The 16,345-nt window shown below is 54.7% G+C and overlaps 1 protein-coding gene across 1 annotated transcript in view; it reads right to left on the minus strand.

Annotated features, from left to right (window-relative positions):
- Nucleotides 1–2,130: 2,130 nt before the first annotated feature.
- The window catches only part of Natd1 (N-acetyltransferase domain containing 1), a 14,558-nt gene continuing 343 nt past the window's right edge, over nucleotides 2,131–16,345 (minus strand). The window contains exons 2-3 of the mRNA XM_004640316.2: nucleotides 7,231–7,349; nucleotides 2,131–6,351 (exon numbers count right to left, since the gene is read on the minus strand). Of these exons, the coding sequence (XP_004640373.1) occupies nucleotides 6,235–6,351; nucleotides 7,231–7,349 (236 nt within the window). The 3' untranslated portion in view covers nucleotides 2,131–6,234. The remainder of the gene's footprint in view (nucleotides 6,352–7,230; nucleotides 7,350–16,345) is intronic.

Raw genomic sequence — 16,345 nt, forward strand, 5'->3', positions numbered from 1 at the left:
TGTGATTACTAAGTTAGTCCACTAAGTAGTTTGGCAGAGTTCTGGCATGGAGAATGGGAGACCCACTCTGGGTGTAGGTGCTACCTGCTCTATAGACACGTAGCCTGGATAAAATAGAAGGGACAGAAAGAGGGCAAAGGTTGTCTTTCTGCTGCTTCACTACTTTGTTGCCTCGCTGCCTTTTGCTATGAGCTGTTTCTCCTCTGTGATTTCGCCCTGCCTTGGAGTCAGCTGACTGTGGACTAAACCTCTACAAACTGTGAGTGGAAATAAGACTTTTTTCCTTTACCTTTGGGTGTCAGGTATTTTGTCTCAGCAAAGGTACTGAAAACACTGTGCCTGGTAGGAAGCACTAGCAGGTAGTAAAAGCAGTGTGGTGGTACTGGATTTGGGGGTGGCAGAAGTCGCCAGAAAATGTGCTTCTGGGGCTTGTTAAGGTTGCAAGTTTCTACCAGGACCAGCAGCAGCAGTTGGGATCACAGCTTTGGGAGACATCTTTGTTCCTCCAGCATCAGTGTAAGGGCAGCTTCTACCAGGCACCACATCTGCACTGGCCCCAACACCAGGTGCGCTGAGCCAGCCACTGAGATTAGGCTTGCTGTCACATGTCTGTAATCCTGGTGCTGGGGAGGCTGAAAACAGGAGGATCACTCTGAGTCCGAGTTGTGAGTTGCATAGAGAGACTCTATACCAAATACATAATAAGCAAACAAAAAACCAAATAAATAAAGGCAGCTTCTGTCAGCCCTACCTCTTTGCTCAATAGTTGCACAACCAGTCCCTTGCATTAAATCCCGTTTGAAGCACCTGGGCAGTTTCTAGCTTCTTGATTCTGCTCTGGATGATACCGCTCTCAGTAGCATAAATGTTGCCCTAGGAAACAGTCCCTCAAAGCTAGAAACATGTGATCACTTATTTGCCTCCACTGAGCTGGAACCCAGAAGGTATAACCTGTGTTGGGGGTAAACGGTTCCTGGGGTCTCAGCATTCAGCACTAATGTCCAAATATCCCCTCACCACAAAACCCCTATGTTGGAAATTTAACCTCCAATGCAACTGTGTGGAGAGGTGGGATCTTTAAGAGGTGATTAGGTTCTGAGGGCTCTGCCCTCTTGGACCAATGGATGTCATTACTGCAGCAGTGACGTCCGCATCCAGGAGGAGCATGGCTCCCCCTCACTCTTGCAAGTGCACACTCTCTTGTTCTTCTAGTTTCTACCATGGGATAATCAGCCCTTGCCAGATGTGGGCCCCTTGGACCTTGCAGCCCCCGGAACTGTATGTTATGGTTTGTGTCTAGCTGTCCCCCCAAAGCCTCATGCAGTTATGGGGTGGGGACTTCTAGAGTTTAACTCATGATCTACTGGGATTATGGGATTATTGGTGTACTTCCTAGTCTGGGGGGTGGGAGAGAGAGAGAGAGAGAGAGAGAGAGAGAGAGAGAGAGAGAGAGAGAGAGAGAGAGAGGAGAGGCAGGCAGATAGGCTTCCTCTTTGTTGCCATTGTGGCTGCTACTCCTCCATTTTGCTCTCTTGCTCTGTGCTGCCACCATAAAAGGATGCGCTCTGTCCTGTGCCAGTCTGCCTTGGATCCAGCCAAGCACGGACTGAAACCTCCAGTAACTGTAAGCTAAATAAACCTTTCCTTCCTTCCTTTTGGGTGTTGGGTATTTGTCCCAGAAATTAGAGTGACTGAGACAGTGTATTTCCATTCTTTATCAATTACCTAGTCTCCAGTATTCTGTAATAAAAGCAAAAGGTGGACTGTGACAAGTGGGAAAACCAGTACTTTCAGTACCAGTTAAATTTGGCCTGGTGTGGTGGCACATGCCTGTAACCCCAGCACTTGAGAGGGCTGGGGATTGCTGTGACTCTGAGGCCAGCCTGGACTACATAGTGAGCTAAGACCAGCCTGAACTACACAGACAGACCCTGTCTTAAAAACAAATCCCCCATCCGTCCACCTATTTGAAGTACTGGAGTGAAGCATCCTTTGAAGGCAAAACCAGGGGACAGATCAACTGCTGCCCACACCTATGAGACTAGGGTAAGCAGGTGGCTTCTGGCAAGTAGAGATTCAGCAAAAAGAACATGGCCTACAACTCAATCCTACAGTGACAGAAAACCAGAGTACCTTTGACAACCAGAAAAGCATCTTTAATATCTTGTAGCCATAGGACGGATACAACTGAAAACAACCCTAGATTTGATCCTGCAGGTTGCAGAGTTGCAACACGAGTTGAATTCACAGCCTTGTCGGATCTCTCACATGAAATTTAGGGCACTGATCTGAAAGGAGTGGGACCCTGAGAATAGTAGAAAGATGTCTGGGTGGACACAGGCAAATCTGAAAATCCTGAACTGAGGGAAGACAGTGAGAAACACAGCCAGGTGCTCCAAGAATATTCCAGCTCTGACACTAGCTCCCCATAGGATTTAGCCGTGCCCATGCTGGCCGGGCACGCTCCATCACCCTACACCTGACAGCTCAACACATAGCCCCAGCTCAGCTCTCCAAATGAGCATCAAGTTGCTGAAGGTTTTATTGCTTTCTGATGCAACCTGTCACCTAAGTAGACATAAGACCACAACACATAGGTTCGGCACCACCATCTAGAAGACAGGAACTAGGCTTGGCCCCAGAATCCTCTAGCTGTGTGGCCAAAGACTGGAAACTCCATCACCCTGAACCTCAGCTTCATCTGTTCAACAGGCCCAGAGTTAGTACCTCTCAGAACTACTGTGGGAATTAATGGGGTAAGATAATGAAGGGCTTGCTGACTGTGGCCTCCTCCCTTTTCGTTGGGGCAGCCATCCAATTCCACAGTGGGAACTAAGAAGAAAAATTCCTATTCAGGAGTTGTGCACATGTTGGCAGCCGGGAAGCAGGGATGTGGGCTTTGGCATGGTGCACAACTTCCGTGCTTCTGGGTTCTAGAAGCCTGGCTGCTGCTCCCTGATGGGCCTGTGTTCAAGCAAGTCTGGGCCTCACCTCCCTGCTCTGGACCAGAAGTCTCTGAAGACTGTTTAGGACCAACACAGCTCTTGTGTAAGAGGCTAAAATATCAGGGCTGGACTGCGGGCCTGGGGGAGGGGCGGGCCAGGCTGCGGTGCCCAGGACAGAAGTGATGAGATCAGTTAAATTGCCCAGGCTGGGAATGGAATCTGATGCCACTGCTACTACCTTTCTGGGTCCCTTAGTCTTGTCTTCCACTCCTGGAAAGTGGGGCTGCTCCCCACACACACATGGTGATGTTCAAAAAATAAGAAGCTATACAATCCAACACTGAGAGAGGCTGAGGCAGAAAGACTCCAAATTCATGCCCAGTCTCAGCAACTTAGAGAAACCCTGTCCTAAAGTGAAAAATCAAATGGGCTGAGGATGCAGCTCAGTGACGAGTGTGCCAGAGTTCAATCCCCAGATCTGCTCTTTTCTTAACCTGTGCAAAAATGGAGCACCGCAGCTGACACCTCTCCTGCTGGCAGTTTGTTCCTGGAGGCCCAGGCTTTTTAGCCCGGGCCTTCCTGCCCGCCCCCCAGTAGGAGGGCAAAGACCACCTACACAGCCCATCTCTGCTCTTTCTCACCCCAGAGCTCCCCAACTTCCTCACGCTGTCCCAGTCCGTTCAGTTAAAAATTGGCAACCTATCCAATTGGCACAGGATTGCGCGCAGGGCCTGGGGAAAGTCCTGCAGGCCCGTGCCATCCACTGAATGTATGCCTTGTGATAGATTTGGAAGCCTGCAAAATGACATTGGCCCCAATACCACTGGTGCAGCTCCTGAGTGGGAAAGGCACATGAGTTACTGCTCTATAGACAGAGAAAGCACAGGGGAGCATGAACCCTGTGGCAACCTGCTGGGGTGGGCAAGGGTCCCTGTGCCTTTGGCTTAACCAAGGGTTTCAGCAGCCAGCTCCTGCAAGGACTCGGGTGAGGTTGGGACCGATGGGGGTAGCACCAAAGGGGCTGAATTGGGTTATGGCTCCAGGGTGGGTGATGTGGCTATTTCCGCCACCACAATGCCCCACAGGAACCTCGGGGCGTCTGGCACAGCCCTAACGAGCCCCCAGAATGGGGCCAGTGGTACTTTAAGGCAGCCTGAGGAACTAAGAATGCTTGGGTTAACCTGTGGGAACACGCAGAAAAAACTGCCAAGGATGCCCGAGCCATTCTTTCTGGGCCAGAGTCCTCCAGGCCTTCTACCACCTCAAGCCTCCTTATTCAAGTACTGTTCTGTGGGCTCACAGCCTTCACAGGAAGGGCCCTGCTGTTGGGACAGTGAGGGATCTCAAGTTTGGGGCAGGGAGAGTAGGGCCAGCAGCTGCCTTGGGGCCCCCTGTGGAGACCACTCACACTGCAGCTGTGAGGACTCTGCTATGGGTAGGCCAAAGCACCTGGGCCACCTCATCATATAGGCCCCAGCTCACTGAGTGACTGGAGGCAGGACAACCTGTGACAGAACTTCAGAGGTGCTCTTAGGGAGGGAGGGAGGGAGGGAGGGAGGGGGGACTTGAGGACCCCAACCTAGATGGCCCAAGGCAGAAGGGGAAGGTGCCTACTTTGGCCAGCAAGTGTGACTGACTGCTCGGAAGGGGAGCCATAATCTGCTCTTTTCTTAACTTGCATGGGAATGGAGCTCCCCAGCGGACATGCGTTCTGGCAACTTTTCCCTGGACATCCAAGGTTCTCTGGTCCTTAAGAGTACTCAGCAAGCTGAGGATGGGGGAAGGTGTAGGACCCCAGGCTCTCCTGGAGGCCAAACTGGGGACGTACAGGGGTAAGAGTGTCAAGGGTGGTGACTGCTGCTAGCCAGCCCTGTGACGCCTCATGTGTGCATGCAGACGCCAGCACTCCAGGTGTGTCTGGGGAAGGAGAGTGGGAGTCCACAGGTGAGGCCAGCACCCAAGGGAGAGCCATCACAGCAACCAGCTCCCCAGCAGCCACCCTACTTGGGATTGTGCACTACAGGGAGTGGGGGGCCTGTCAGCCTCTTGCTGGGACACCCTCAGTGCCCTGGGAAGGGATTTACTGTTGACTAACACCTTATCCCAAAGGAACTCTGACTCCTGGGTCATGCACCCCCAGCTCTCTTGAGAACTGAATTTAACCCTTGTGGAGAACGAAGCAGGCATCAAGAAGCTAAGCCCTAACCAGTCCCCAAAGGGAGGTGGGTACCTCAGGGCCAAGGTATATTCAGTGATCCTCCCCAGAATGTCAGGAGGGCTGGTTTGGGAGGGGCCCTGGGACTTGAGACAGGCTTGGCCATAGCTGGCCACAAAAGAGAACAAGTCTCTGGTGCCTGGAGGCAGCAAGGAAATCCCTTGGGCTGAAATGCTCCTTCCTCTTGAGTGAGAATGGTGCTTGCTGGGGGTGAAACGCCTCCTTCCTCCCCCCAGTTCTAAGGTGAGTTCACTCAAGAAAGATCAGACAGCTGGTGGCAAAAAGGCCAGTGAGGGCTGGGACTCTGGGATGTGTATGGGCCTGTTGCCACTCAAGAGTCTCCAGGGTCTGGCAGATGGGGGTAGGGTAGTAGCTCTCAGGGGAGGGGATGACCTTGTTTTTCTGCAGAGTGATGGAAGATGAGGGTACAAAGAGGAGGAAGCGACTCACTGGCCCAGCCTGTCCACACCCCTATCCTGGGCACATGTGTTGGTGTGAGCACGTGTACAGTGAAGCCTGGGCAGGAGTTCCATCCACCACCTCTCACATTAGGGCTGTTGCCCTCTACTGTGGCTCTGCCACTTGTACCAGGGCACTAAAGACTGAGAAAGAGAAGTGGGTAGTGCTGGTGGCAGCTGAGGCTTGGTACTACCACCCTTGGAAGTTGGCACATCAAGTCTCTTATTGCCCCTCTCAGCTCTGGGGAGCGTCCTCCTTATCTGCAGACAGGACACAGCTCTTGCGAATGGTGGCAGGAGTCCCACGCTGGCCCCTGCTGACCACAGAGCAGGGCTCCAGTTGGTCCCAACCCCCTTGCAGTGCCCACAGGTCTGTGCAAGCTGGAGGGCCTTCACAGGTGGGGGCTGTGGGGTCCATGGCCACCTGTCCTCCCCTTCTCTCAGTCACTACAGTGCCCAGCCTCAGGCAGCCACCTTCAGGCACCTGGACCTGGGCAGGATGAGCATTCTTACAAAAATAACTTTGAGCCTGTTCCCAGTGGTGGGAGCAGGGTCCTGAGAGCACGCGGCCTGGCAGTCCGCGTGGAGGGAAGGCCGCAGGGCGCTTGCCAGGTGGTCACGGCTGCAGGCGCTCCAGGTACTGCGGCAGGGGGTTCTCCTTGACGTATTTCTGGATGTACCAGCATGTGAGATGGGCCTTCAGATCCTCTTCCACCACGAAGTCCAGGGCGGCCTGGGGGCCAGGGCAGAGGCAGGGCTCAGCCTGAGAAGGTATAGTGGTCTCTGTCCACAGCTCTCAGGCTCCACTGCTCCCTCTCACTTTGGCCAGGTCAGTGACTCTGACCCCACAAACTAGTCGAGTCTTTACTTTTACATTTCCTCCCTTCCCCTCCCCTTCCCTCTTTCCTTCCTTCCCTCCTTCCCTCCCTCCCTCATTTCTTTGAGACAGGGTCTCACTATGTAGCCCAGGCTGGTCTCAAACTCACTGCAATCTTCCTGCCTCAGCCTCCTGAGTGCTGGGATTACAGGCATGTACCACAACACCCGACTTCATAGTTTAGTCCTGTATGAAAGGACAGGAGCCTCACAGGACCCCAGAAAGCACCAGGGCATGGGTAAAGGAGCCTGCTCCAAGCCCAGACTGGGAAGTAAAAGCTGAAGAGCCCACTGAGGACCCAGCTCAGCTCCCTGCAAGCAGCTCTTGGAGCATGGAGGCCTTTTTCTGCTCCCATTATAGCTGCTACCAGGAGCTGCCCAGGCAGCCTCACTCAGGGTTCTGGGAATGAGGCGAGGCAGCAGCAGCCCACTGACTTGAACACCTGCCCATCTGTTCCACAAAGACTTACTGTGTACCTACTATGTTCTGAGTCCTGGGACTATAGGACAGAAATAGGCTGTACCCAGGCTCTGCAGATCAGAAGCCTGGGCCCAGGTGTGCTGTCCTTTGCCCTAAGAGGACCTAGGGGATGATTCATGCTGCCCAGCACCCACCCACTGCCCACCATTACCTGCTGGCAAGGCCAGTCTGTAAATCTGTGCTTGCCCAAGAACACACAGCACCACCGAGACAGATGGTGGTAGCTCCAGGCCCCCTGCCCACCACCCACCTTACCTTGGCAAGGTGCTTGGCAATGCCACGACCACGGTAGGCATCGGGGACCTCTGTATGCTGAAGGTCCACGATTCGCTTGCCCACATACTCATACAGCAGGACAGCACGGTCATGGCACCCTGAGGGAGAGGTGAGAATAGATGAGACTGTGGAGACCACGGTGAGGGGTGCGGTTGGCCCCAGCAGGTGTGGGGGAGGGGAGGAGACAGACGTCCGGAGCCACAGGACCTGAGATGAAGTCTGAGCAGCCTCTCTGTGCCTTAGTTTCCTTGTCTATATAGTGCAGTTTCATGAAACGCTCCTCCCAAGGGCATCTGGAGGACTAAGTGAGGCAATCCCTGTATAGTGCTCAGTGGGTGCCAACAACACTTGAGCCCTCGCTACTGTCTCCCACCTCAGCATCACAGGGAACCCCACCTCTGGATCTGAGCCTGTGCTCCTCCATGCCCCACCTCAGTCACCTCCCAGAGAGTAAGAGTCTTAAGGTGCAGCAGTACAGAGCAGGCCCAGCAAATCCGCCACCAAGGCAGAGAAAGAAGAGCGGAGAGGCACAGCCACCAGGTGCAGCACGATAACTCCGTGGACCCTGGGAGAGATGCGTCACGGCAAGTCACAGGACAGGGGCACAACATCCATGAAAAACAGGTACTGGGCCCAGGAAGCAGAATACAGGCCTTCATGCCCTGCTAGGCCTGCAGGAAAAGAGCCCAGCAGCCAGCCCAAGCCTTTGCTGGAACACTTAACTGAAGCTCCTCCGATCACAGTTCCTAGTTCCACCTGTCTACCTGTCCATTGATCCACTTATTCACTCATTCATCTACTTACCATCCATCTACCTACCCATCCATTCAGTCCCTTGTCTATTCCCCTATCTACTCAATCACCCACCCACCCACCCACCCACCCACTGTTTTTGAAGCCCCAGGCACTGTTTATAAGTGCTGTGCACACAGCAGTGAATAAGGTAGACAAGATATCTGCCCTCATGAAACTGATGAGGAGAAAAAGATAAATAAGAGCAAGGGAATACACAGTGGGTGAGGGGATGGGCAAGGGGTGTGAAAAACACTGGGTAGGGAGAGAGTGTTGTAGGAAAGACAGTGTTGTAGGAAAGGACAGCCAGCACACAGGCTCTGAAGCAGGAGCGGGCCTGTGGGATGGACAGCGAAGGCACCACATGGCTGGAGTGCAGGGGTGAGGGGCAGGGGAGGAGAGTAGGGCCAAGAGGCTGGGGGCAGGTTATACAGGGCCTTCTATGCCCTCAGGGGCCTCAGCAGAGAACAGGTGGAGGTGACCCACGACTTCACAGGGTCCTTCTGGCCACCATGGAGGAAGCAGCTAGGAGCAGGGGTAGGGAGTATAGATGCAGGCAGAGTGGGTAAGAGGAGAGGCCAACTATGAGACACGCTGGCAGGATTACTGGTGGTCTGGATGTGGTCAATGAGAGGCAGGAACGCTAAGAGCAAATGCAAGGTTTCTAATTACAAGAAGCTAGATGTATGTACATGAAGTGACTAAATAAGTGGGGTCTAGGGAAGGATGGGCTATTAAGCCATGTGCAGTGGCAGTGGTGGCAGAGGGGGTGCTCCCTGGAGACCTCTGAGCTACATGTGAAGTGGCCCTGATACTAGCAGAGGAAGGACAGGCAGAGGGCAGTGTAGCGCTAAGGTCCCAAGGCTGGAAGCTACAATTCCCAGGCCTTAAAAGAAGACATGTCAATGCCAAGTGTCTTTCCCTACTTCTTGAGAACAAAGTGTACTTCATGTATTGCAACTTTAAAGAAAGCAAAAAGCAAATTGATTTCACATGCTCTGAAGTACCAGCAACTTTCCCCTGTGTACTGTTGGAGCTCAGATTGTGCTAGATTTCCCAAGAGGCAGACAGATACACAGAGAGCAGTCTGCTCACACAGCAAATCAGAAACCAGCCCAGGACCCATCCTCACTTAAAGAGGTTTTGTGGCACCCAGCGGAGAGGCCCGAGTCTCTCCCAAACTTCCGGGTGAGAGGGCACAATTCAGCTCCCGGACTTCAGATGAGGAGACGGAGCCCTAGAGATCCAAGCCACACAGCCACACAGCAGGTTTGGGTTCCACTGTCTGTGCTCCATCTGACACGTCCTCTACTTCTGGCCTCCGGTCTTCACCCGGGAAGCTCCCTCGGCCTCCACTGCCCTTCCCTTCTCTGCAGGGTCCAGCACATAAGGACCCCCTGCTCTGTCTCCCTCTGGTCTCCAGGCCCCAGCACTGGTACACCGCTCTGTGATGCTTCCACCGTCCTGCAACAGCCCTGGCAGGCAACTCAGGTCTCAGCTCCACCCTGCTGGGGTTAAACTGGCTCAGGCAGGATGGGTCAGTGCTGTGGAGACGTTATCTGGGGACTGACCTAGTCACTGAGGGAGATGCCCACTAGCCCAGGGCGCCCGGACACCCTGACCATTTCACCACCCCAAACTCAGCAAAAGTCTACTATGCTCAGACAGGGTTTAGGGTACTGGGCAGGCAACACCGAACAAAACTGAGAAAGCCCTTTCTTGTGGAGGGTCTGTTTAATAGGACAGTGAACAATATTATAAATGACAGGACTCACAGGCTATGGGCATCTGCACACTCTTAAAGACAACACAATAGAGAGAGGTAGCAAGTGTGGTAGGGGCTGTCAGGCCTCTCTTGTCTAAGACCTGAAGGAATGAAGGAGACAGGAAGATATGAGGGATGAGCAGGACGGGGTAGAGAGAATGGCACATGCAAAGGACCTGGGTAGGATGTTCAGGGAACAGTGAGGAGGCTGAGAGGCTAGGCTACACCTGAACACGCCAGTGGCAGGGAGTCAGAAGCCAAGTCAGGGGGTCTAGGGCCTTGACCACACAGGGCCTTGCAGGGTCAAGAAACCCCAGCTTTTGCATCAGTGCAGTTCCACAGAGGAAGGAGGGGAGGGGCTCCAGCCCCAAACAGTTTGCTAATGCTTTTCTGTTCACTCATTCCCTGTGTCAAGCGGAGTGGCTTCTGGGGCTATCATTGCTGGGCCGTTATCACCCTATCCCCAGCACCAGCCCTGGGCAGACACCCAAGAGATGTCTGACTTGCAAAGAATTGTTATCCCCAGCAGACCCACAGGGATGCTCCAGGTGGACCTGTCTGGCTCTCTGACAGTTCTGACCCACAACAGGCCCACGGCTACAGCCTCCAGATGTGCCCAGACTCTGGCCTCCCCAGCCCACCAGCAGCCTGTATTCCACAGCAGCACAGAGTTCTTGTCACCTGGCACTGGCCTTCCCAGGGCTCCTCAGGTCACCCAAGTGTCACCTAACTAGATGTTTCTCTGACTACCTGCAGCCCCTCAGAACAGCAGGAGGAGCAGCACCAATAGCCACGCCCTCACCTCCTGCCAGCAGAGCTCTGGATACTATCTTGGCTCCAAGGACACGGCATAGCCCTGGGGCCTGGCCTGGCTCAAGCCTTAGATCCTTATCTGAGCCCGGCTCTGAGCACCCCCAAGCCTTAGATTGGCTCAAATGGCCAGACTTAGTCTCTTGGGAGCCTAGGAAACAAGCCTGAGCTAGGGCTGCAACTCTGCCAGGCACCCCAGGGACCACACCTGTCCTGGAAAAATCCTTCCCTATGTCAAACCCCCCAGGCCTGTGAATCATGTTGGGATCACACACTGTAACCAGTTCTGACAGAAATCATCTCTCCCTGTGTCTCCCCAACTCAAGCCCCCCCTCCACCAGGATCAAAGGGACCCAGGAGGGCGTCGTGAGGCAGGTGATAACAAGGACAAAAGTTGGAAAGCAGCTGGGGTGCTGGGGATAGAGGCAGGGAATCTCAGTGAAGGGTGGTCACCTCCACCATCATCCCTGCCCACACCAGCCCTAGAGTTTAGCAGATCAAAACACCACTGTCCAGATGAGGAGACTGAGGCAGCAAGGAGTGGTGAAAGGTCCCAGCAGCCTGGCTTGGGGAGGTGCCAGAGGGTAGCGGCTTAGGCAGTGGAAACTGAGAGCCTGTACAAGGTTCACATGGGTTAGTTCCCTCCCCCAAAAACCCATAGCCTAAGAGCCAGGAGGCACACAGGCAGATCCCTCTCTCTGTTGAAGACATTGGCTCTGGGTGGGCACCATGGATGCTACAGGGCACAGGATCATATGGGTGCCAGGAGCCCTGTGGGGGCACAGTGGGTCTTACAGGGCTACTCACAGGCTGGCATCTGACCCCTACAAGGCCACTGGGCTCTACTCAGCCTTGTTGCCTGTGGGATCTGGAGTAGGTCAAAGGTAGCTGCCAGCCCCCTCCAGGGCTTCCGTCTTTCTACCTGCAGGATAGGGGCTAGAAAGGACTTGAGAAATACCAAAATGCTGGGTCCCAAGTAACTTCTGGCAGCTGAAGTAGAGAAGGAAGTAAGTTAAGAGGCTGCTAGTAGGCAGGGGCTTTTATTTTTTAAAGTTTCCCCCAACTTCTGGATGACAGGGCTGAGACAGATTGGGGCCTCCACTTGTCTTAGGGGTCCAGCAGCCGTGTGCCTTTTCCCCACCCACAAAAAATGGTGACAAGCTAGGATTTCAGAACCCAAATCCTGAGTCAGACCAACTTGTGCTCCAGCCTTGTCTCACACCCACGCTGACAAGTCCTGCCTATGCCTCCTGTAGTGGCCTGGACCTGGATGCCTCCCCCACGCTTGCTCACACACCACTGTGTGTCCTGAGCCCCAGTCTCCCGCTCAGCCAGCCAGGGAGAACCTAGGCCATCCCATCTGTCCTCTGCTGAGCACCTTTCCAGGCATCTGCCTTGTTCAGAGTCAAAGTCAGATCACAGGGGCCGGGGAGATGGCTAAGTGGAATAAACGCTTCCCTGGCAAGTGCAAGGGCCTGAGTTCAATTCCTGGTTCCACAAAAAAAATATACAATAAATGTAGTTTAAAAAAAAAAAAAGTCAGATCAGACAAGTTCACACCTCCAGGCTGTGCACCATCTGCCTCCTGCGAGCTCTTAGCCTCATACTACTCCCTTCCCTTGGAATACACTGCAGCTGTAGCTGTTTCTTGCCTACTCCAGGTCCTTACTTAAATGCCACTTCTTTGAGAAGAGCTTTCTGGATGCTCGATTCTGGATAGCCAATGAACCCCAACTCATCTCTCACCAACCTTTGTTTTCTGAAGGGCCTACAGGGTCTTCAGAAAGGCCTACAGAGGTCAGGGTCTCACTACTAGATCGGACTCAGTGATCTGCCTATTTATAGCCTCCCAAGAGTTGGGATTACTGGGCGTGCCACCATACCCAGTCTCAATTGCGGCCTCAGTGTGCCCTGGGGGGCGGGGTGGGCCCAGCAGGCCCAGGGATTGAACCCCTGGCCCCTGCACCTGCTTGCAGGCACTTTAATCTGCTGAGCTATTTGGCCGGGCCCTGCTTTCTCAGATATTTTACAATGCATTTTTTGTCTATTTCTCCTCTACACTAGCTGCCTCGAGCATTTCTAGCAACTTGATGACTACTGGCACATAGCAGGTGTTCAATGAACATTTATGGACAGATTCCCACCTCTTCTACCTCGTGAGGCAGCACACTCCCATGTGCCTAAGCCACCTCATCTGTAGATGGAGTAGTACTTTTCATTTCCTTGCTTGGTGCAGCTACGCAATACACTGACTCCATATGCCTCCTGGAACACAGCAAGTGCTTAATAACTGCAGTTGCTCACATCTGTCCTCCCTCAGGACTCTAGCTTGCAGAAAGGCAGCCTAGCTGTGCCACAGGGATGTGAAGGCACACATCTGGCACAGGGCACCAGGGATGGTACACTCCCACCCAGACTCAGCATTCACATCCACGCAGGCACAACGGCACCAGCTTCTAGGCTTCCTTGAAGACCTGAGATCTCATGATATTTCCCTCTGAGCTCAGCGGGTCTGGGCTGTATGCACCTTCCCTTCCTACCCAGGGGTCCAAACCCAGACTCAACTCGACACCAATACCTGGAGAAGCCCTGGGAAGGTGGGAGCCTGGCTGGAGAAGCAGCCTCCTCTAGCCTCCCTCTTCTCACCTGGGCTTGGCTTGGAGGATCCCTAGCCACTGTGTGGAGAGCCACATGCAAGGGGTTTGAGCAAAGTCTAAGAATGTGGTCTGGCACAGCCGGGTCTGGAGGATCATCCTTTTGGAGGTAAAAAACTTCTCCCAAACCCCAAGCACTTCCTTTTACTTCTGTGAGTCTAAAGGGCCTTTTGAGCACCAGCGAAACCAGGCTTCCATGGAATTTAGAAATCCCAGGAGAGGATCTGAGAAGTCATGAAGTCTCTCTGCATAAGAATGGCTAAGGCCCTGAATATCACCAGCAGCCAGGCCACTGCCAGAACTACTGCAGAAGAACTTGCTTCTGAGAGGGAAGAATGCAGTACCAGGTAAGCTAGGTCCAGGTTTCAGGTCTGACTGTGGCTCTTGCTAATACCCAGCAGGTCATTTCTTGTAGCCTTAGCCTCAGCTTGCTCACCTGTCATCTAGGCTGAAATGTCTCAACTCCTCCATGGGACGGTGTAATGGCTGCACCCATGAGGATGTGGAAGTGGTGGGGCCTGGGATGCCAACGACCCCGGAGAGCAGTTGCAGGCCCTTGTATGACCGACCACATGAAGGCCCCAGGAACTGGTTCAGGAAGTCAGACCTAGCAGGATGCTATCTCAGCTTTGCCCCAATGCACCCGATGACCTCAGACAAGCCTCTCCCTTTCCTCAGCCCTCCACATTTCCTTCTCGGAAATGGGGAAAATAGGCACCTAAGCCTCTAAGAGCGTTCGACATTCCCAGAGGGCCCAGCTTGGGGTGGGGGTGGGGGTGTTACCCGGAACGCTGGCTCTACGATTTTACAACTCAATTTCCAACAGCTTGGACCTCCTTGGGTCGGGATATGGGTTGGTAAAAACTTCTTTACAGGAAATGAAGGTTTGAGATAGCTTTCTGGTTTCAAAAGTAATTACCAGTCCACGTTTCTGCACTTACTTTATTCCAAACAAGCAGCTGCGCTCCTCGCTTATCACGGGTTTTATTCTCACTGCCACTGACGCTGTCTAAGCGGGGGCTATTCCCACAGCAGACAGGGAAACCGAGGCACATGGAGATGTGGCAAATTAGCTAGTTTCAGAGCCATCCACCCTGACCCCCAAACACGAGGGCAGAAGCTCCTTTCGCTGTCAGCCACGGATTCCCCCCTCCCGCCCCAGTGGGAAAGCTGCGTTTCCCAGGCGCCCCCGGAGCAGGCAGGTGTGCCGACCCGCTCCCTAGGATCTCTAGTGGCGGTCCTCGCCGGGTGCCCCACGGCGGAAGACAGCCGGTCCCAGCAGGTGCGCGTCCCCGGAGGCGCTCCCGCCTCTGTCTCTCCCAGGGCCCTCGCGCGCCCGGGGCTCGGCGCTGGCCGCCTCTCCCGGGACGCCCGCCCGGCTCGGCCCGGCGCCCCCCGCAGCCCCGGGCGCCGCAAGTCTTGCCCGGCCTGCGGGCCCGGTCCTGTGTCGCTTGTCCGACCCGCGGACGTCCACCAGCTTGTGCCTCCCGGCAGCCCGGCCTGCCCGTGTGCGCGCTTCTTTCTGGGCCGGCCTCCGGGCCGTGCGTCCCCGCTGGCCGGGCCATGCCGAGTCGCCGCGCAGTCAGACCGCCCGCTGCGTCGGAGCTGGGGGCCTTGGGTAAGCCGAGCCTGTGTTCTGGCGAGGACTGTAGAGTGGAACTGGGGATGTGGGAGTTCTGGGGGCCCGGGAGTAATCTGGGGGCTGGAGTCCAGGCATTTCGCAGGGAGCGTGTGAACGTTGCTGGGACACTATACTGGAGGGGCGGCAGGAGGCAGAGGATGGAGAAGGGTCCGGCCCAAGACACCGGCGAGGCATCTAGCAGTGGAGTGAGGAGTGGGCGGGGCCTGACCCTGAGGCAGAGAAGGGGGCGGGACCCGGCCGCCGGGCGTTGAAGAGGCGGGGCCTGGCCCCGGGAAGGAGGAGTGGGAGCCGCTTTCCAGGGTGAGAGGAGCCCCGCCATGCTTGTAAAAGGAGAGGCGGGCCCGGTTACGGAGTGGGGCGGGGCCTGTGCCTGAGGCAGAGAAGGGGCGGGGCCGAATGCCAAGAAGGAAGCAGGACCCGGCTCGAAGGTGTGAGGGGCGGAGCCTGCGGCGGAGGGGGCGGAGCCTGCCTTCGTGACTCGGAAAGGGCCCTTTCTGAAAACTGAAGGGAGGGGACTAGAGAACTGAAGGTGGGGCTCGCCTTGAGAGGAGAAGGACGAGGGGCGGGAAAGTGAGGGAGTAGGGTGCGGCGCTGGGAGAAGGGGTGGGGGCTTTCCTAACTGAGGTTGCGAAGGGGTCCATAATGAAGCGTAGGGTGAATGGCAGGAACAGGACCAGGGAGGGAACTTGGCTGGACCCTGCCTGTAGACAGGGGGCGGGTCCTAGAAGGACCCCAGTGGAGACCCCCTGAGCCCCGCGTTCCTCTTGCAGGGCCCTCTGTTGCTGAGCTCTCATCGCATCCGCTGGCTGTGTCCAGGACCACAGGTGAGCAGCCGTGTGGGCTGGGGTCGGGAGGCCCTGTGGCGACGGTAAACCTCTGCCCGGGGGATTTCCCGGGGGCTCCCTTAGTTTTCCTGCTGTGGCCTGTGACCCTCCCTGCCTACTGAGACGGTCTCCTAGGTGGCCCTACTTCCTTGACCTGTGAGAGTAACCCGGTACTGGCATCTAAGAGGACTCCTGAAGTGCAGCAAAGTAAGGTTATGACTGCCATCTTGGTCTATACCGCTGTGACTGCCTGCCACCCCCTCCCAAGGTCCACAAGTCACTTCCCCAATCTGTGCCTCCATGGTTCTTATCTGTCAGGTGGGAATATCAGTGCCTCCCTTTGTGGGGATGAGAGGATTTGATAGTTGATGCAGATTAACTTGCAAAGCAGTGTCTGGCATCCAGTAAAAACTCTTAAGTGCTGTAATCTAATGGTAATGATAACTAGTATTAGCATATGACATTAAATAGTATTTTTGCTCGTTTGTTTTTTGAGACAAGGTCTCATTCTATAATCCAAGCTGGTTTAGAACTCCCAGTGTAGCCCAGGCTTCCCTTGAACTCATGCCCAGCTTACATCAGTGGTTCTTTATTTTTATTTATTTTT

Source organism: Octodon degus, unplaced genomic scaffold, assembly GCF_000260255.1.
Source record: "Octodon degus isolate 3935 unplaced genomic scaffold, OctDeg1.0 scaffold00122, whole genome shotgun sequence".
Taxonomy (NCBI): Eukaryota; Metazoa; Chordata; class Mammalia; order Rodentia; family Octodontidae; genus Octodon; species Octodon degus.